Source organism: Pongo abelii, chromosome 10, assembly GCF_028885655.2.
Source record: "Pongo abelii isolate AG06213 chromosome 10, NHGRI_mPonAbe1-v2.0_pri, whole genome shotgun sequence".
Lineage (NCBI taxonomy): Eukaryota > Metazoa > Chordata > Mammalia > Primates > Hominidae > Pongo > Pongo abelii.
In genome coordinates this window covers 119652970-119673911 of record NC_071995.2, presented here as the reverse complement: position 1 = coordinate 119673911, position 20942 = coordinate 119652970, and the positions used below count along the sequence as shown (strand labels likewise).

The following is a 20942-nucleotide window of genomic DNA, read 5'->3' as shown; positions in this document are numbered from 1 at the left end:
TTTTGTTTTTCCATTCATTGGTTGATAGACGTTTGGGTTGTTTCCCTTTTTTGGCTTTTATTAATAATGTTACTGTGAACATTTGTGTACAAGTTTCTGTGTGGACATAACATATTTATTGCCCTCAAGCAGATACCTAGTAGCAGAATTGCTGGGTCTAATGGTAACTCTTAGTCTTAACATTTTAAGAAATGCTTCTGTTTTCCAAGGTGGCTATGCTATTGTACATTCCCACTAGCAATGTATGAGGGTTCCAGTTTCTCCACTTTCTTCACCAACACTTGTTATTATCTATCTTTATGATTATAGCTATTCTACTGTTCTGGTGGGTATGAAGTCGTACCTCATTATAGTTTTGGTTTGCATTTTCTTAATGCCTACTGATGTTGAGCATCTTTTCATGTGCCCATTTGCCATCTATGTTTCTTCTTTGCTGTCTTTTCAACTCTTCTGTCCATTTTTAAATTGGGTTTTCTTATTCTTGTTGAATTTTGAGAGTTCTTTCTTTATTGTGAAAATGGGTTTTTTTTAGTAAGTGCCTCTGGGTTTGTCTTTTCACTTTCTGTATGCTTATAATTGTTATCTACTTCTTGACTTTTATAAAATGTTCCTCTTTATCTCTAGTAACAGTTTCTGTCTTAACATTGCTCAAAAAAGGCTATTTAGATTTTCTTGAGTTAGTTTTTGGTCATTTGTTTTATAACTTTAGAGTAACTAGTTCCTTTTTTATAAAGGCAAGCACCTACCAATGCTTTCTTAGGTAATGAGGGCAGTTCATTTACTTATACCCAAACCTACTCTATGAAGACGACATCAGGTTAGTAAGCCTGCAGAGATACTGAGTTCTTTAATAAGAACTATACTTGATATGATTGTGATGCCCTTCATTCTAAGTGCATATAATTGTAGTTAGACCAGGGTTCACCAGAACAAGTGTCACTATGGTTCACAATTGTCATGATGTTCTAATTGTGTGTAATACATTTATTATCTTTTGAGCTACCCTTTTTGTCATTCCATAACTCGTCCTACTTGAAGAAAACATCATACACAGAAGCTTGAACTTGTTAGATGACGTAGGGAATGATTTTGTCCATTGCAGCGTGTGTAGACAAGTTTTTTTATATATTTAAGAATTTCATCAATTCACTATTAAATGTTCAATTTATAAAACCACTAAGTTTTCTAGGAACACATATTTAACTTAACCTAAGTTTAACCATGTAGTGTTTACCTTGAACCAGTGAGTCCCTGCTTCATTGTACTCACTCTCAATAGTAGGATTATCAAAAAACACTTCCTTTTTAAAATTTTTTATAAATGAAAATTTTATTATTTTTTCTTTTTTTCAGTCCTTTCTGGAGCTGAGAAAAAAATATTCTTAAAATGTTAAGGTTAAAAATTCCAATTTGCTTTTCTCCTCCAGTATTCACAGTGTCCTCAGGTATCAGAATGCAAATGGATGAACGAGTATAACTTTCAATAAACTGATATGCTCTCCCCTCCATTTTGCTTCCTACAATTGTTTATTTGTGCTCTGCACTGCCCGATTTCAGAGCATGTACTAACTTTTGCAAGTTACTTCAAGGAAAGTTAAAATGGGGCCAAAGAAAAGTAAAAGTATGAGTGGAGACAAAATAGAGCCAAAAAAGAAATGTAAAAATGCATACCATAATGCCAGCACCCCTGTTACTAGTGGTTCACAATGACCATCATAAGCTTTGTAGCAGCCAGCTTTAAAAAGAAAGAATGTAAAACTCTTTCAGCTTCCTTCAATCAAAAGAACCCAGTTGTTCAGGTGAATTGCAACTGTTCTTGACCTTAAGATCACAGATTTTTATCCTAACGACCTTCATAAAGAGGATATAACGTTAAGTTTCATTCATCTCACAGTAGGCATTCAAATAAGTGTTTGTTGAATGAATTATAGTACCTTCAATGTAAGTTGGTGGCATTGCATTAAAATGTGTTTCAGCAAAAGCGGTTTTTCCAAAATTGAAGGTGCACAGTGGGCAACAGGATGTTGTGGTTTAGATAACCATCTTACTGGTAAGTGTGGTCTTAGCACAGGTTATATTTTGGAATATCTGGAGAAGTGAATGGGCTGTTAATTCTTAAACTGGTTATTCTTGAATGTTGATCTGTTAATAAATATTGATAGCAGACCAGGCACGGTGGCTCACGCCTGTAATAATCCCAGCACGTTCGGAGGCCAAGGTGGGAGGATCACATGAGGTCAGGAGTTCCAAGACCAGCCTGGCCAACATGGTGAAACTCCGTCTCTACTCAAAATAAAAAAATTAGCCAGGCGTGTTGATGCATGCCTGTAATCCCAGCTACTCAGGAGGCTGAGGCAGGAGAATCGCTTTAACTGGGAGGCAGAGGTTGCAGTGAGCCGAGATTGCGCCACTGCACTCCAGCCTGGGCCACAAACTGAGTGAGACTCCATCTCAAAAACACACACACACACACACAGAGCAACTGAGTGAGACTCCATCTCAAAAAAAAAAAAAAAAACACACACACACACACACACACACACACAGCAGCAGCAGCCCAGAAATGTATTCTGTTGCCAGCTAAATACAGACCTAGTTGTCTTAACAGCACTCATGGTGCATTCGTATTTTTATCACTACCAAGGAACCTAATAAGACCTAAATATAAGCCCATGTTTCCCCTTGTCCTGAGTCAGGCAGTGGAAGTTCCTAAAGGCAGGCCTAGAATCTTCCTCAGAAAATCCTTTTTAATCCACTCTAGGACATAAAGAAATGAGTAGTTGATTTTCTAAAGTTCTGTTCCTTGCAACTGAATTAATTCTAGCCTGAAACAAATTTAGGGCAAATATAACCAGATCTCTACCTCAGCCACACTAAAATCTTATTAAGGCACTCACAGAATATTAATCTACTACTTGATATAGTGTCTGTAATAAATTTCATGTGAAATGTACATCAAAGTGACCAAAACACCAAACTGAAATTTATACTTACACCCAATTTAAAGTTGAAGAATGTTGATGAGTTGTCATTCTAACTGACACTAATTAGCTGACAGGGTCAGTGGCCATCTGGACCTCACCCAGTTCAAGGCTAAACCATATCATTCACCTGTAAAGGCTGCTGGTCTTAATATTTCTCTGTAGTAAGACAGCTTATGTGCAGCTCATCTAAAAATGATACCAGATCAAGTTTACTTGGGGAGAAATACTCTGTAGGTTTTTTTTGTTTGTTTTTATGAGAAAAAAGGAGTATGTACTGATGTGGAAAGATGTAGTGCGTCAAGCATTGAGCCCATTACTTGGTGTAACAGGGCCAAGGGAAAACTTCTCTGTGCCCCCTGAATCCTCGCTGAAAAATCCACTGACAAATAGCAGATTAATCGAAAAGGCATACAGATTTGTTAATGTGCACAAAAGTCTTACAAAATATAAGATCTGAAAAAAAAAAATGGCCAGATGGCTGATGCTTTTATACCACCTTGAGGTTACAGAAAGAATGAGGTGTTGGAGTGTGGGGAGACAGGTTATGGTGGTAAATCAGGTTATGATGGTGAGACAGGTTATGGGAGAGAGAGAAGAGGAGGCCCAGCTAGCACAGGTGGTCCTGTCATGTAGATGAAACCTCACAGGTCGCAGCCCTGAGAGAAAATAGATGGAATATGTTTCTTTCTGACCTTCTAAGGTGTCAGATTCTCAATTAATCTTTCCTATGGTCTGGACAAGGTAGGGCCTCCGAGAAATGCCTCCACCTCATCAATGCATATTTTCTCTACAGATGCAAACCTGCCCCACACAGCTTCTCTCAGCTATTCTTGTATTTCCAGCCCTTCTGAAAGCCATCTGAAATATGTCAAAGAAGTATATTTTTGGCTGAAATATTTTTGTTTCCTTCATAATTTTGCCAAGGCAGCAGGCATAAGCTGGGATTTGTGGTCACCCCACTCATGGAGTTTTTCTATGAATCAAAAGAAACATTGCCTGTAAAGCACCTAACACAGTGCCTGACAGTATGAGCTCAATCAAGCTTAGCTGCTATTATCATTTTAACCCTCTGGACGTTCTCAGCTGCTGAGTCAGAGACTGTTTCTTCCTGCCCAGATTCTTAGTCTTTCTTAGTGTAGGTTCTATGTAAGTATCAATAATTGGACATTTGTTTACCTCCTACACCTTGACCCATAACTACTTCCTGTTCAGTCATAGTTGAAGAAAAGACAAAATAATAGCATATAATATGCTATAATTTAGATGGATTTTTTTTCTGTGATGGTAAATGGTTGTCTGTGATGAAAAAGCCATGGGTCAAGTCCTTCTGTTGATCATTTAAACATTGATTTCTTTTTCTTGTTTTGTTTTTTGTTTTGAGACCGAGTTTCATTCTTTTGCCCAGGCTGGAGTGAAGTGGTGTGATCTCAGCTCACTGCAGCTTCCACCTCCCGGTTTCAAGCAGTTTTCTTGCCTCAGCCCCCTGAGTAGCTGGGATTACAGGTGTGCGCCACCAGGCCCAGCTAACTTTTGCATTTTTATTAGAGACGGGGTTTCACCATGTTGTCCAGGCTGGTCTCGAACTTCTAACCTCAGGTGATCCACCAGCCTCAGCCTCCTAAAGTGCTAGGATTACAGGCATGAACCACCACACCTGACCTAAACAAACATTGATTTCAGTACCTAGACTTGCAAATAGCCAGGATACAATTTGGATGGAATGTATATTTATAACATTATATTAACATCATATTATATGTTACTGTATAGCAATAACAAGATTGTGAAGGCAGGTCAAGATGGAAGAGAATGAAGAGTAGTCTTCTGTGAAGATGCAGCAAACTGTTGTAGGTCCAACCTAGTAATCTGATGTCTATGCACTTAATAAATTACCAAATAAGCTAGCTTTGGAGGCAGAGTCTTTTGCAAAGGCTTTATTTAAACAGCTTAAGTTTGCTGTCAGCTGTGCAGTGTGAGTAACTTTACCGGACCCCAGTCATAGTGGCATGGGATCTGCTAAGCCCAGGCCCTTTAATCTTGTTTTATAAAGCTGGAAGATATGAATCTTCCCAGCTTGAGCTAATAGGTAAGGCCCTACTAACTCATTTTGCCCCATTTCTGTTTTGTGCAGTGGTGACCCATGGTCTGCTTCTAACAACCAAACAAGGCTTGGTTTTAGCTAAGCTTATTTGAGGCAGCGAGAAATTCAAGGTCTTCTAATTACACAGAGAACTAAGAAGAATGCTTGCTCTCCTTACCACTCCTCCACCCTCCCCCACCATCTGATAGTACCTCATTCCTGCCTAAGGCTTTCCTGTCCCTGCAGCAGTTCTTGTCAGTTAGATGCTAAGAAAATGGACCAGCTAAAACTGGTTTGAAGTTGACCACTACTTTCTGCTACAGAAGGTCCCCAGCTTACCAATGGTTTGAGTTAATGATGGTTCAACTTAAGATTTTTCCACTTCATGATGGTACAAAGGCAGTGTGATTTCAGTAGAAACCATACTTCAAGTACCTATACAACCATTCTGTTTTTCACTCTCAGTACAGTATTCAGTAAGTTACTTGAAATATTCAGCACTTTATTACAAAACAAGCTTTTGTGTTAGATGATTTTGCCCAACTGCAGGCTAATGTACGTGTTCTGAGCACGTTTAAGGTAGGCTGGGCTAAACTATGATGCTCAGTAGGTTAGATGTATGAATATTAAATGCACTTTGAACTTGAGATTTTTGTGCTTACCCGGGCTTATTGGGATATAACTCCATTGTAAGTCAAGGAGCAGCTGTATTTGAAAAAAGGGGGAAATCTTGCCTTAAAACATCCAGGATGGAGTTATAAATAGTTCTCAACTAATAACAAATTGAAATTGAGTTATATAACCCTTCATCCTGTCCCGCGGGGGGTTCTCAGCACCTATTCTCACTAACCCAGTCTCATGGGAGAGGCTCCGTAGTGGCTGTGCCTAGGGTTAAACCAAAGAGATGACTGGCAACCTTCCAATCCAGAATAGCGATATAATGCCAACAGAAAAAGTAAGAGAAGCTGGCAATCCGTATAGCCCCAAGGGTAGAGATGTAGATAAAAATTCCTGCAAATTTAACCTGCTGTCACCAGATTCTGAGAAGTAGAATATAACAAGCGTAGTTATTGTTATTCCATTCATAAGTGAATTTGAAAAACTCAATTTAAATTAATACGTGTCTTTCCAAAACATGCCCACAGGGAAGGAGAAGTCTTCATGTTCCATTGACTCCAGAGACGTTTCCATTAAATGCATCACCCACCCTAGAGTTTAGCTGCCTGCACTTTGTTAGCTCTGCTGTGCGAAAACATGAATTAAAGCTTAAAAGATCATAGAAGTGAAACCATGTACTAGAAACTACCACAGGTGCGTTGGCAGGGGAAATATATGCAAAATATTACATCTAGTTTGTTGTGGAACTAATTAAAATTAATAGGAAAAAGTTTTTCAGGAGCCAGTTGCCATAGCTATTCCTCTAAGGGTGACTGAGGTATGAGCAGTGAGTGTACGTTTTAATCTCTGCTAATGTGTCTTCCTCTGATGGCTGGAGAAGTATGTCTCAAATACTATATATGAATCTTCTAAAATCCAAGGCTTTTTTAAAATTAAAAACCCCCCAGGAAAGCCAACACGTCAGACACCTGACCATATTTCAGAAGAGGAGTCTTAACCATGTTTCAGGGAGGCCACCACATCTGAAAGTCATTGTGTTTTGGTCCTGCTAGGGAACTGTCACCCATTGGGGCTGCTAGGGAACTGTCACCCATTGGGGCTGCCCTCCAGTGGAACAGTTTGCTAAACAGTTCATTGGCCAGATTTATATGAGAATAGGGTGACATGTAACTAACCAGTGTCTACTCCATGGATTATCCTCCCCAGACCTCCCATTCTAATTGAGCCTTCCTTGGTACCAGTAACAGAGAAGGGAGTTTTAGTGAATGAAAGTACAGGAAACAAGAGTGGCAGCTAGAGTCAGGCTTAGTAGAGGGGCAAGTCTTTCAAATCCAGTAAGAAATTTTGAGTCATAGAGGTGGGAAACTACGAAGTTAAGATCATTGTCAGTGTGACCTGAGCCCAGTCATTTGGTTAAGTTTCTTCCAGGAAGGATTACGACCTACCTCTTCATTATAGGATAGGATCCTCTGGTTTCCTAAAGAAAGGGATAAAATTCATCAATGTTTCGGTACCCCCGGGGACATGAACAAGAAATTTTAAAAGGCCTTTTCCTTCACTTAAACATCTGCCCAGTTCAGGACCTATTTAAAAGAACTACCTAGAGCCACTTGTACTTCCAGCCAAGATAGAGAAACAGAGACTGAATTACCATCCCACATGAAACAACTTTAAAAACAATAAAAAACATGTAAACCCTCATAACACAGCAGTTTTCAAGATATTTTTCGTCAGACAACAAAGGACTGTATTCCTGAGAGTTGAGGAATAGTTTTCCCATCATACTTACTTTCCTGTCAAACTATCTTAAGATAGTTTCCACTCATGGTGCAGAGAGAAAGATTTCTTAAGTTGAAGAGATGGAACTAAGAGTCCAAAGAGACGGCTAGAGGCAGCTAGAGTTAATAGAACAGAGTACAAAAGAAAAGAGAGCTGCAAAATGAAAAAACCCAGAGATCTACACAGAATCCTTGAACATTCATCCCAGTTTTTTTGTTTGTTGTTTGTTTGTTTTGAGATGGAGTCTCACTGTGTTGCCCAGGCTGGAGTGCAGTGGCACAATCTTGGCTCACTGCAACCTCTGCCTCCCGGGTTCAAGAAATTCTCCTGCCTCAGCCTCCCGGGTAGCTGGGATTACAGGCACCCACCACCATGCCTGGCTAATTTTTGTGTTTTTAGTAGAGACGGGGTTTCACCATGTTGGCCAGGCTGGTCTCGAACTCCTGACCTTGTGATTTGCCTGCCTTGGCCTCTCAAAGTGCTGGGATTACAGGCGTGAACCACCGCACCCAGCCTCACCACAGTATTTAGTGTATGCATATGTGGAAATCACCTAAGGTGGAGGAAAGAATAATGTGAAAGGATTAGAAGGGAGAGTACCTGTTTCCAAAAGCCTGATTGGAAAAACTTACAATTCATTTGGCATTGGATAGAGTACTCAGATCTTGCCTCAATGATAGAGAATAATTACCCTAGACTGAGCACTGCTTCAGACCCACCTAATAAATCATGGAAACAAAAATAAAGCCAGGTATCTAACAGCATCCCTGATCAAAGCTCAAAATTAATAGGAATAAAAAATATTTAAGGTAAAATTCACAATGTCTAGCATACATGCAGAGATGACCAGACAGGCAAAAAAGAAGGAACACATGACCCAGGATGAGGAAAATAATCAATCAAAACTGACCCAGAACAGACACAGATGTTAGCATGAGCAAAGTACATCAAAACAGATATAATTGTATTCCATATATACAAAAAGTTAGATAGATACATGGAGATTATTTTTATTTTATTTTTTGAGACGGAGTTGCTCTGTCATCCAGGCTGGAGTGCAGCGGCGTGATCTCAGCTCACTGCAACCTCTGCCTTCCGGATTCAAGCGATTCTCCTGCCTCGGCCTCCCAAGTAGCTGGGACTATAGGTTTGCACCACCATGCCCAGCTAATTTTTGTATTTTCAGTAGAGACAGGGTTTCACCATGTTGGCCAGGCTGGTTTCAAACTCCTGGGATTACAGTCGTGAACCACTGTGCCTGGCCAACATGGAGATTATAAAGAAGAACCAAATCAAACTTTCAGAAATGAAGACAACAGTGTCTGAGATGAAAAATACACTGGAATGGATTAACAGCAATTAGAAACTGCAGAAGAAAAGATTAGTGAACTTGAAGGCACAGCAATAGAAATTAATCCAAAATGAAGTACAGAAAAGAATAATTTTTTTAAACATGAAAAGAGCATAATGGAGCTATCATTGAACATTAGAGAGAAACCTCCAGTGGCCTACTATATGGGTAATGGAGTCCCTGAAAGAGGAGAAAAAAGGGAGGGACAGAATAATACATGGAGAAATAATGGCCAAGTTTTTTCTAAATTTGATGATAATTATAATCTGCAGATTCAAAAGCTTAATGAACTCCAAGCACAAAAAACATGAAGAAAACTACATCAAGACACATAATCAGTAGCTCAAAATGAGTGGTAAAAGAGAATCCCCAAGGCTGCCAAAGGGGGCAAAAAAAGCATGTCAGGTACAGAAGAGAAAAGATGAGGGTGATGTCAGATTTGAAAATACAAGTGAAAAGTCAATGTAATGGTAGCTTTAAAGTACAGGAAGAAAAAACTGTCACTGTAAAATTCTATGGCAAAAATATCTTTTAAAAATGAAGGCAAAGTAAAGATGTTTTCTGACGTACCATACACTACCTGAAAGAATTAATCTCATCACCAGCTGTCTTACACTAAAAAATGTTAAAGGAAGTCTTTTGAGCAGAATGAAAATGGTACCAGCTGTAAATCTGTATTTACACAAGGGAGTTAAGATCACCAGAAATGAACATGCATCAATAAAAGTTTTTTTCTGATTTACAGTTGTGTAAAAGATAATTGACTGGAGCTGGGCACAGTGGTGTGTGCCTGTAATCCCAGCTACTTGGCAGGTTGAAGCAGAAGGATTGATTGCTCAAGCCCAGATGTTTGAGACCAGCCTGGGCAACATAGTGAGATGAATGAATGAGTGATAATTGACGACATAAACAAACATAATATATTGTGAGGTTTATAAGAGAACATGTAAGAGTTAAATGCATGGCCACAGTAGCACAAAGATTGAGGGAGGGAAATAAGTATAAACTGTTGTAAGGTGTTTATACTATACATGAATGTTACAATATAACCGGAAGGTAGACTGTGTTAAAGATGTACACTATAAACCCTCCAGCAGCCATTAAAATTAAAGAGCAAAGAGTTATAGCTTATAGGACAACAAAGGAGATCAAATTGGATCATAAAAAATGCTATATTAATCCAAACAAAGTCAGGTTAAGGGGAAATAAAATAGGACAAGTAGGATACAAATAGTAAGATGTTAGTCTCAAACTTAATTGTATCACTGATCACATTCAATGAAATTGGTCTACACACCTCTTTAAAACAGCAATTGTCCAGGTGCGGTGGCTCATGCCTGTAATCCCAGCATTTTGGGAGGCCAAGGCAGGCAGATCATGAGGTCAGGAGTTCAAGACCAGCCTGGCCAACATAGTGAAACCCCGTCTCTACTAAAAATACAAAAGTTAGCGGGGTGTGGTGGCATGCACCTGTAGTCCCAGCTACTCGGGAGGCTGAGGTAGGAGAATTGCTTGAACCTGGGAGGCAGAGGTTGCAGTGAGCCAATACGACACTGTTGCACTCCAGCCTGGGTGACAGATTGAGACTCTGTCTCAAAAAAATAAAAATAAAAATAAAACAGCAATTGTGAAATTGAATAAAAAAGCAAGACCCAAATATATGCTGCTTACAAGAAGCACACTACAAAAATAAAGCCAAAAAAGGTTAATCCCTGTTGTCTAGTGGTTAGGATTAAAAAAAAAAATGTTAAAAGTAAAAGGTTGGGAAAAGATATGCTGCTTATACTCATCTACAGAAAGCTGGAATGGCTGTAATTATATAAGACAAAGCAGCTTTCAGAGTAAAGAATACTACCACAGACAAGAAGGTTATTTTGTAATGACAAAGGGGTCAATTAAGCAAGAGAACACAACAATGATAAATGTTTATGTATCTAATAAAAGATCTTCAAAATACATGAAGCAAAAACTGAGAGAACTCCAAGGAGAAATAAATTCACAAATATAGCTGAAGATTTCAGTACCACTCTCAATAACTGATAGAATATGTAGGCAGAAAATCAGCAAAGATACAGTGGATTTCAACAATACTCTTAATCAATTTGACCTAATTGACATTTATAGAATGTTCCATCCAACAACAGAACACATACTCTTCTCAAGTGTATGTGGAATATTTACTAATGCAGACCATATATGGGGACATGAAACAAATCTCAATACATTTAAAAGGATTCAGGTATGAAATCTGATCTGCATTAGCCCAGGCTGCCATGAAATACCCATAGACTGGGTGGCTTAAACAACAAATTTATTTTTTCAGAGCTCTGGAGATTGGAATTCTCAGGTCAGGGTGTCAACATGGTTAGATTCTGTTTTCCAAAGTGTCTGCACCAGTTCACATTCCCACTAGTAGTGTATGAAGGTTCCAGTTTTACATCCTTGTGTCCTTGCCAACACTTAGTTATCTGACTTTTTCATTATAGCCATCCTGCTATGTGTGAAGTGGTTTCTCATGGTGGTGGTTTTGTTTTGAGGAGACAGTGTCTCACCTTGTTGCTCGGCTGGAGTGCAGTGGTGCCATCAGCCTTGACCTCCTGGGCTCAAGTGATCTCCTACCTCAGCCTCCCGAGTAGCTGAGACTGTAGGCACATGCCACCACACCCAGCTAATTCTTTTATTTTAGAGACAAGGTCTCACTGTGTTGCCAACATGGGTCTCGAGTGATCCTCTTGCCTCAGCCTCTCAAAGTGCTGCGATTCCAGGCGTGAGCCACCGCTTCCAGCCAGTTTCTCGTGGTTTTGACTTGTATTTCCCTGATGACTAACAGTGTTGAACATCTTCTCATGGGCTCATTGGCTATTTGTGTATCTTCTTTGAAGAAATGTCTCTTCAGATCCTTTGTTCATTTTAAAATCAGGTTGTCTTTTTTATTATTGAGGTGTAAAAGTTCTTTATATATCCTAGACACAAGTCCCTTATCAGATACATGATTTGCAAAGATTTTCTCCCATCCTGTGGGTTGTCTTTTGACCTTTTTGTTAGTGTCCTTTGAAGCACATAAGTTTTTTAAGTTTTTCTCTGCTTTTTACTCGTGTTTTTGGCATCATATCTAAGAATCTACTCCAAATCCAAGGTCACAGAGATTTACCATGTGTTTTTATCTAAAAGTTGTATAGTTTTAGAAGTCAGTTCCTCTGTCCTACCAGCCACATTTCAGTGATCACATGATGTGGCTAATGTCCACAGCACTTGTCAGTGCAGATAAAGACCTTCATAACGGAAAGTTCTTTTGCAAAAGAAAAACTTTTCTTGAGACAGTCTCACTCTGTTCCCAGGCCAGAGTGCAGTGGCGCAATCTTGGCTGACTGCAACCTCTGCCTCCTGGGGTCAAGCAGTTCTCCTGCCTCAGCCTCCCAAGTGGCTGGAACTACAGGCACACACCACCACGCCCAGCTAATTTTTGTATTTTTAGTAGAGATGGGGTTTCACCATGTTGGCCAGGATGGTCTCGATCTTCTGACCATGTGATCCGCCCACCTGGGGCTCCCAAAGTGCTGGGATTACAGGCGTGAGCCACTGCACCCACAAACACCTTCTTTACAGGAAAATACTAGTAGGAAATTAGCTAAGAACTTGGACAGATAGTTCACAAAAAAAAGAAATAAATGAGCAAGCTTTTGTATACAACATTATTCACTGGTTAAAGAATTCTAAATCAAAGTGACATGCCATTTTTAGTTCCCCAGATTGACAGTGACTACTTCCTTCAGGTCTTGACTCTGAAGTCACTGTCAGTGAGGCCTTCCTGTCCATCCTGTCTAAATTTCAAACCCTAACCCCTGCATTTCCTACTTTTCCTCCTTAGCACCTGCCATGAACACACTGTGTATTGAACTTACTTTTCTGGTCTATTATGTCTCCCCGCTTGAATATAAAATCCAGTCTTGTGTTTGCTATTTATTGTCCCTCTAGTACCTAGAACAGTTCCAGATATAGAAGACACTCAAATTTTTTTTGTTGTTGAATCACAGCTGACAGGGTATAGGGAAATGAGTGCTCTCATACACTGCTAAGAGAGTAAATTGATGCAGCCTTTTTGCAAACAGTTGTGTGGTAGGTAAAAGTCTCAAAATGTGCTTGCCCTTTGACATTTCTCCTTCTAGGTTTTTATCATAAGGAAGTAATTAAGGATATGATATGCTCAGAGATAGGAGTGGAAGATTCAGCTGCATTGGGATGCTTTCATCTGCAGTCAGGAAAACTCTTGAACTGACACATTGGAAGGACTGAAGATTGTTTTTTAAAATGTGACGAGCTATTTTTCAGAGTTGTTCAAAAGAGACCTACTTTCCTAATTCCTTGGCATTTAAAAATATTGTCACATTATGACTTTTCGGACCTTTTTTCGTAAGCAAAACTACAACTTAACTACAAATTTTTTTTCCACAGGTCCCTTAATATGGACTTTGAAAATCAAGATAAGGAGAAAGACAGTAATAGTTCTTCTGGGTCTTTCAATGGCAACAGCACCAATAATAGTAAGATATTTTATGTCAATTAACTTCTGTACATATAGTTTTCTTAATTTGTTTTAAATTAAATTTGTTGTTAAGAAAACATAGTTTTCTTAATTTGGCTATTTCTATACCTCCAGTTAATAATTTACTGGGTTCAAGGATTTATGATTGGTATAAAAAACATTGAATTATACTTAAAATGAGTGAATTTTACGGTATGTAATTGTACCTCAATAGCATTAATAAAAATGTTTGATGTGTTTGATGCTTATGGAAAGATCTGAATTTGAAGTGACTTGATTTGATAATATTAATACATTTATATTGAGATCTGCCATGTACTCAACATTCCGTTAGATCTTTTGAAAGATGCAAAAGTACAAGAGAAATTCTTGTCAAGATGTTTTTTAAGAAGTGCCAAGATATCCAGGCACAGTGTCTCACGCCTGTAATCCCAGCACTTTGGGAGGCCAAGGTAGGCAGATCACTTGAGGTTGGGAGTTCAAGATCAGCCTGACCAACATGGAGAAACCCTGTCTACTAAAAATACAAAATTAGCCCGGTGTGGTGGCGCATGCCTCTAATTCCAGCTACTCCTGAGGCTGAGTATCGCTTACTCCTGAGGCAGGAGAATCGCTTGAACCCAGGAGGCAGAGGTTGCAGTGAGCCGAGATCGTGCCATTGCACTCCAGCCTGGGCAACAAGAGCGAAACTCCGTCTCAAAAAAAAAAAAAAGTGCCAAGATAGAGAGGGCAAATACCTCTTCACCTCCTATGTATGGGGCAAGTAGCTTTTTTCAGTGACCCTCACCATAGCCTCAGAATCCCTCTGAACATACAGCTATTATCAGAGGAAGTTCTACAGATGAAATCATTTTGACATCCATGTAGAAAGAGCATAAAGAGACGGGCAAGTCAGGTGAGCAGCAATGGGTCAGATAAGGTTTCTTTAACAAGAGAAGGTGGGTTTGACTTAGTGAGTGTGGATTGGTGGAGAAGTCGTCATTTCAGGTTAGGGGAGCATATAATAACAGGCACAGAGATCACGACCTATAGAACAGGGTAGGGTCGCCACCTAAGAGAGAGGAAATGCTAGAGATCTAATAAAAAGGTAGATCAAATATTGATTGGAGGACCATGGATGTTAAATTGAAAAGAGATCACTTATTATGTATCTTAGCTTCTCCAGTTATTATAGTGCACTGTCAACCTAGTTGTATTTGCCCAGTTTTCACCGGGCACAGGCCCAGTCACATGGGTTTCATTGTCCCTGGCAGTGCCAAACTGGGCATGATAAAGACGGTAAGTAGAATCATTTAAATATAATGAGTCTTTTCTTAAATTTATGACTGGGATCCTTGTATGATATAAAATTCCATACCAGTAGTTATTACCAGTGCAAGGAACCACGTAAAATCTGGTGCAAAATCTGATTTTTAGATTAAATTATTACATAGCAGCTTACCTTCTGTCAACATTTTAAGCCAAATCAGTTTATACTCCTGAAACTCTTTTTAAAAGTCCTGTATTATGTAGCACATATGCAAGTGTTGTTCTTAAACCAAATTATAAATCTACTGTACATTGCATCACAGAAACTAAAAGAAATCTACCTATATTATTATGTCTAAGTTTACCTCAAAAACAAGAAATGGTTGTGTCAGTCCGTACAGTGGAAAGAAGTTACCTGGTAATATAGCTCTTTTTTTTTTTTTTTTTTTTTTGAGACGGAGTCTTGCTCTGTCATTCAGGCTGGAGTGCAGTGACGTGATCTCGGCTCACTACAACCTCTGTCACCTGGGTTCAGGCAATTCTTCAGCCTCAGCCCCCGAGTAGCTGGGATTACAGGCGCTCGCCACCATGCCTGGCTAATTTTTGTATTTTTAGTAGAGATGGGGTTTCGCACTGTTGGCCAGGTTGGTCTCAAACTCCTGATCTCAAGTGATCCACCCACTTCGGCCTCCCAAAGTGCTGGGATTATAGGCATGAGCCACCGCACCCAGCCAACATAAGCTTTTTTATTTTTTGTTCATGAAGCACAGTCTAAAGAGTGCTAGAATACTTCTTTTTTAAATGCTCTTTTTCTTTTTTTTTTTTTTTTCTTTCTTCTTTTGTTTTTTCGAGACAGAGTCTCACTCTGTCACCCAGGCTGGAGTGCAGAGGTGCAATCTCTGCTGACTGCAGCCTCCGCCTCCCGGGCTCAAGTGGTTCTCCTGCCTCCACCTCCTGAGTAGCTGGGATTACAGGCACCCACCACCACACCTGGCTAATTTTTGTATTTTCAGTAGAGATGGGGTTTCACCATGTTGCCCTGGCTGGTCTTGAACTCCTGACCTCAAGTGATCCTCCAGCCTTGGCCTTCCAAAGTGCTGGGATTATAGGCATGAGCCACTGCACCCAGCCTAAATGGTCTTTCTTAACTCTGCCTGCTATGTTGTATTAAATTATCCTTGACAACATTTCTTCAGTGCCTGCTCTGAGCAGTGGATACCAATGGGATAAGGACAGATTAGCATAGACTGCAAAATTCACTTCCTCAAAGAAGAACATAATGAAGAAGCCATTACAAAGATGGCCGACCAGTACTTTATTATGGAATATAAAATTATTATAGATTGAAAGGATGACATGGAAAACAGGATGCATTTATCAAGAATCAAAGAAATAATAGCCAGAAAGATGAACAGAGAAACAGAGAGGTGTAGGTGCTAAGGAGATGGAAGTCCTGGATGATTAACAATGTGGAACCAACTGGGGAGAAGGTTTTAAGAAAAAGAAAGTATAAATTTAGTGTTAAGATTTTGTCAGGAGTGTTTCAGACTGATTGAAGGAGACAGTAATCAGATAGAAGTTTTTAAAAGATTGTAGCTGCCCACTCCCAAAATAATAAGAAACAAGGAATTTGTAAAGAGACAGGAGAGTAGGAAAAGTTGTTAAGTGTAGCCAGCGTCATTGGTGGGGTACATGGGTGAACGGTTACTCTTATGATTACATGCTTTGAGTATGTCAGAAATGATTCGACTGTCCTTGAGTATAATAGGAGCTAGAAGAAGGAGAAGCATTAAGTGAGACTCGACAGAGGGTTAGATGGGCCGTGTGACTCATGCCCCAAAAAATCAGAACTTAAAAATGGAGAAATCAGTTTGTAATTGAAAGTTTCTCACTGCAGGGTGCCCTAGGGTATTTGACCAAAAGACTGGGTAATTATTACTTCAGATTATAATAATGTTCCACCTATCTGGGCAACTCGAAACACAGAAGAGGAAGAGTTGATCAGGCCTGCCAGGAACTATGGCACTCAACTCATTAGAAAGCAGAAAAGTAAAAGTGAAAAAGTGAAGACAGTAATGAAAAAGCGCTACATGCCCACCACCAGAATAGCTAAAATTAAAAACCTTGACCGTTCCCAGTGTTGATGAGGATGCACAGCAACAACAAAGAACCCTCTTGCGTTATTGGAGAGCATGCATTAGTAATGAAAAAGCGCTACATGCCCACCACCAGAATAGCTAAAATTAAAAACCTTGACCATTCCCAGTGTTGATGAGGATGCACGGCAACAACAAAGAACCCTCTTGCATTATTGGAGAGCATGCATTAGCACAGTCACTTTGGAAGGCAGTTTGACGTTACCTACTAAAGGTGACAGTATAAACACCCTTGGACCCAGCAGTGTCACTCCTAGTTATATATCCAACAAATACATGTGCATCAAGTCATGTGCAAGAGTGCCTAGAGCAGCAGCATTTGTAATAACCAAAAAATTGGAAACAACCCAAATGTCAACCATAGAATAGATAAATAAATTTTACTGTATTCATACAGTGAAAACAAGTGAACTGCTATAGCTACATAAAACAGCACGGATAATTCTCCCAAATAACGTTGAGTGAAAGAAGCCAGACACAAAAGAAAACTACATAACTCAATGTATATAAAATTTAGGAAACAGGCAAAATAGTATTTAAGGATGCATGCTTGGGTGGAAAACATGTGTCATAAAAGTCAGGATAGTGGTTCCCTTCAGGAGAATGAGAGAGAGAGAGTAGTGATTGAGAGGGACACAAAGGAAGATTTCTGGGGTTGGTTTGTTTCTTGACTTGAGTGGTATTCAATATGTAATAATTCACTGAACTCTACATTTTTGTGCTTTTCGGGATGTGATGCTTCACCATAAAAAAGGTTAGAACGAAAGTGACAGGAGTGAGGGTGGAGGGCAAGAGTTCCCTCCAGGTCCTCTTGATTTCCCGTGACCTTGTTCTGACTTCTGTATCTGCCCCCAAGAAGCCAATATAGAAATTTATTTTCCCGTGGCACATCAGTCCTTCATTTAGTATTAAGTGGAATTTTAAAAAGAAGCCATGTACACCCCCGCCCAGTTATCTGACATCTTAAAGACTTTTACTAAACTTCAGTTATAACTTATTTGAGTTATAAAGATTGATGGAGATTTATAGTTGGGATTCTCATCTTTAGTAGAGGTATACATCTTAATCTCCTTGCTTAGATTGTAAACTTCATGAGATCTGGAAATGACTTTCTTTTAATCCCTCCTGTTGCTTACCGTATAATAAGTGTTCAGCAAATAGTCAAAAGCATCCTTCTTACAGGGAGGTGTAAAATCAGTAATTTTCGTAATAGTTATTGGTTTATTGCTTAGTGTCTATTCCATACCAGACATACATTTAGCCTGTAGCCATGTTCATTGAATGTTAAAAATGATGTTACTGTACAGAATTTTTAATTCCATTACCAAGCCTATTTCCTATGTTGATTTTTGCCTTAAAGATAATGCAACTGCACTTGCATATGTCCTCCCAATTATGGCTACTCTGTTTTGCTTTGCTCAGTTTTGCTTTGTTTTTAAGTTACTGGAGTTTGGCTAAAATTTCTAATTAATTACCTCCTTCCCATTCAAGACCTTTATCTCCAGAACTTTAGGAAATGGAGTACTGAAGTCATGGACATTGTTTTAGGTAGCATATTGTCAGGAACTAAAGGCGCTTTACTTGCCCTGTGACATTGCCTCCTGGTTCAAAAATCTGTGGTTTAAAAAAAAAAAAAAAATCTGTGCATTCTATCTAATATGCCAGAAAGGTCCTTTGTATTCAGTTTTGCATTTAATTGCAGACTGAACTTTTAAAATTTAGCATTTATTATAAACAAATGCATCTCTTACATACCTCACCACTACAGTCTTTATTCTAGCTAGCCATTTAATTTTCTGTTCATACTTTGAATCAGTATAATCTGTCTATAGACTCCATGATGCTTTGTTCCCATGATAAAGTTATTTATCTGAGAAACCATTATTTTCTGTAGTGAAAGGCACTGAAAATCTGTAGCTTCCTCTAGCAGTTCTTTGAACTACAGTAGAGCACTTACATTTAAAAACTATTTAGGTAAAATTTAGTTAGAGATTTCATAGAGTTTTGTCTCATGGATACACTTCCCGAAGTGATCCGTGGGCCAAGCTGAATGGATTTGACTAGGGTCAGGACAGACTGCTTCCAAGATAATTTCTGTTTGTCATGACACATAGTTCACTTTTCCTAAATTGAATTGTCCTATTCCTAAGTGAATTACTTCACCTAGTCCCTGAGAAGCATTTTGTTTTATAGATTTAGTCAATCAAAAACCCTAAATAACTCTTTTGGGGACAGGCAAATTTAAATACCTAAGAGAAATTTTGTTGATCATTGCAACCCTTTGTGTCTTGCTATGTTTATCCTGGTTACATATTTTATTTGTGGCCTTAATATAATGAAGAGACTTTTCCTTTTTTTTTTTTTTTTTTTTTGCCTTAGACTCCTGGGCTCAAGTGATCTTCCCATTTCAGCCTCCCAAGTAGCTGGGATTACAGACATGAGCCACCACACCCAGCCTTTTTCTTCTATTATTTCGTATTATAGATCATATGAAGATTTCTTTGATTCCTTTTGTGCACTTTTATGACATCTCAGTAGAGTTAATTTGGAAGTGAGACAAGATAAAACTGGTAATTTTTTTTCATTCAGTGGTTATTAGAGTTTGCCATGTTTTCCTTCTCTACCAAAACTACTCTTATTAATGGTTCTCAACCCTAGATGTAAAATAGTTTTGTGAGGAGTTTTTAGTTGGGCCTAACCCCTGTGATTTCATTTAATTTGTCTGGGATTGGACCTGGGCTTTGTAATTTTTTTAAAACTCTAATGGGAAGCCAAGAATTGAGAACCCTTGTGCTCAATCCTACTCTAGCCCAAGAGATTATTTTCCCCCATTCATCTCCTATTCTGGTACCTTAAAATGTTCCCATAAAATAAAAAAAATTTTTTTTTGTAAATATTAATAGATAGAAACGGGGGTCTCGTTGTGTTGCCCAGGCTGGTCTTGAACTCCTGGTCCCAAGCCATCCTTCCACTTCAGCCTCCCAAGGTCCTGGGATTACAGGTGTGAGCTACCACATCTGGCCAAATAAAATTTTTCTGACTTGCTGTTTTCAGCTATGGCTTTTTGTCCTCCTCCTCCCCCTGTCAGCCAAGTCAGTTCTCAACTATTAGGAACAATGGGAAAGAGTGAAAATGAGTACCTTAAACCCATAGGTGATGAGAAGTCCTTTTAGTCAATGGGTTTAAACCACCTCTTTTACCAAACCTATATTCAAGACCACAGATTTACCCAAATGGACTAATCTGGGTTTTTACTACCTCTTAATGTTCTCAATGGTGGTTTGGATCCTGTCATCCAGATGGTTAACACCAGGAGGTAGTAGTTCACTTCAACAGATATTCTTGAGTGTCTGCTGTAATGAAAGGCACCATGAAGAGAACAAGGAGCTCATAATCTCGTTGGGAAAGAAAGACTCGTAGGGCCTGGATAATCCATGCCCTACATATAATCCGTAGAACTGTCTGCATTTTTGCAAGTTAATGTATATTAAGTGCATAGGCACAGTGCCTGGTGCATAATAAGTTATTAATCTGTCTGTTTTTCTCTTTCAGGCATCCAAACAATTGACTCTACCCAGGCTCTGTTCCTTCCAATTGGAGCATCTGTCTCTCTTTTAGTAATGTTCTTCTTCTTTGACTCAGTTCAAGTAGTTTTTACAATATGTACAGCAGGTAAATATGAGTTTCTCTGTCTAGTCTTAACATACTAAAAGAAAAATTTTTCACCTTTATCATTGTTCAAAAATTAAGATTTATATACCATGTCATGTAAGTTTTTCCTTATACATCTTGGCTTCGCCTTCTCTGTCTCAACCATGCCGCCCTTCCCCAACTCCTCCTTGAACTGCTTGATCCACGTCATCTGTTGAGACCTGCCCACACAATCTGAAAGAAAGGCTGGAGACGTGAAAGTGCAGGAATTCTATGACACCAGAGCAGTATTGCTGTGATTTGGCTGTGGCACTTTTTCTAGATTACCAGAAGGTTGAGCTTGGCATAGAGGCCATTGTCAGCCTCTACCCACGTTCTTGCAGGTAGAAACATGGATAGCTAATCAAAGTGATTGGACTGTCAGCTCTTTGATGTGTTTTCAAGCTAAGCATTGATGGAAATGTAAAAAAAAAAATCAGCAAAATGCTACAAGACTTGTTAGGAGGTCATCCCCTGGCCTGCTGTTTATCTTT

At 39.1% G+C, this 20942-nt stretch overlaps 1 protein-coding gene across 2 annotated transcripts in view; it reads left to right on the top strand.

Annotated features, from left to right (window-relative positions):
- The window catches only part of SPPL3 (signal peptide peptidase like 3), a 139752-nt gene that overhangs the window by 98475 nt on the left and 20335 nt on the right, over positions 1-20942 (top strand). The window contains exons 3-5 of one of the 2 annotated variants that reach the window (XM_054528331.2): positions 6209-6374; positions 13264-13352; positions 20311-20430. In XM_054528331.2, the coding sequence (XP_054384306.1) occupies positions 13274-13352; positions 20311-20430 (199 nt within the window). In that variant the 5' untranslated portion in view covers positions 6209-6374; positions 13264-13273. The remainder of the gene's footprint in view (positions 1-6208; positions 6375-13263; positions 13353-20310; positions 20431-20942) is intronic. The other variant, XM_024257214.3, reaches the window with a different exon arrangement.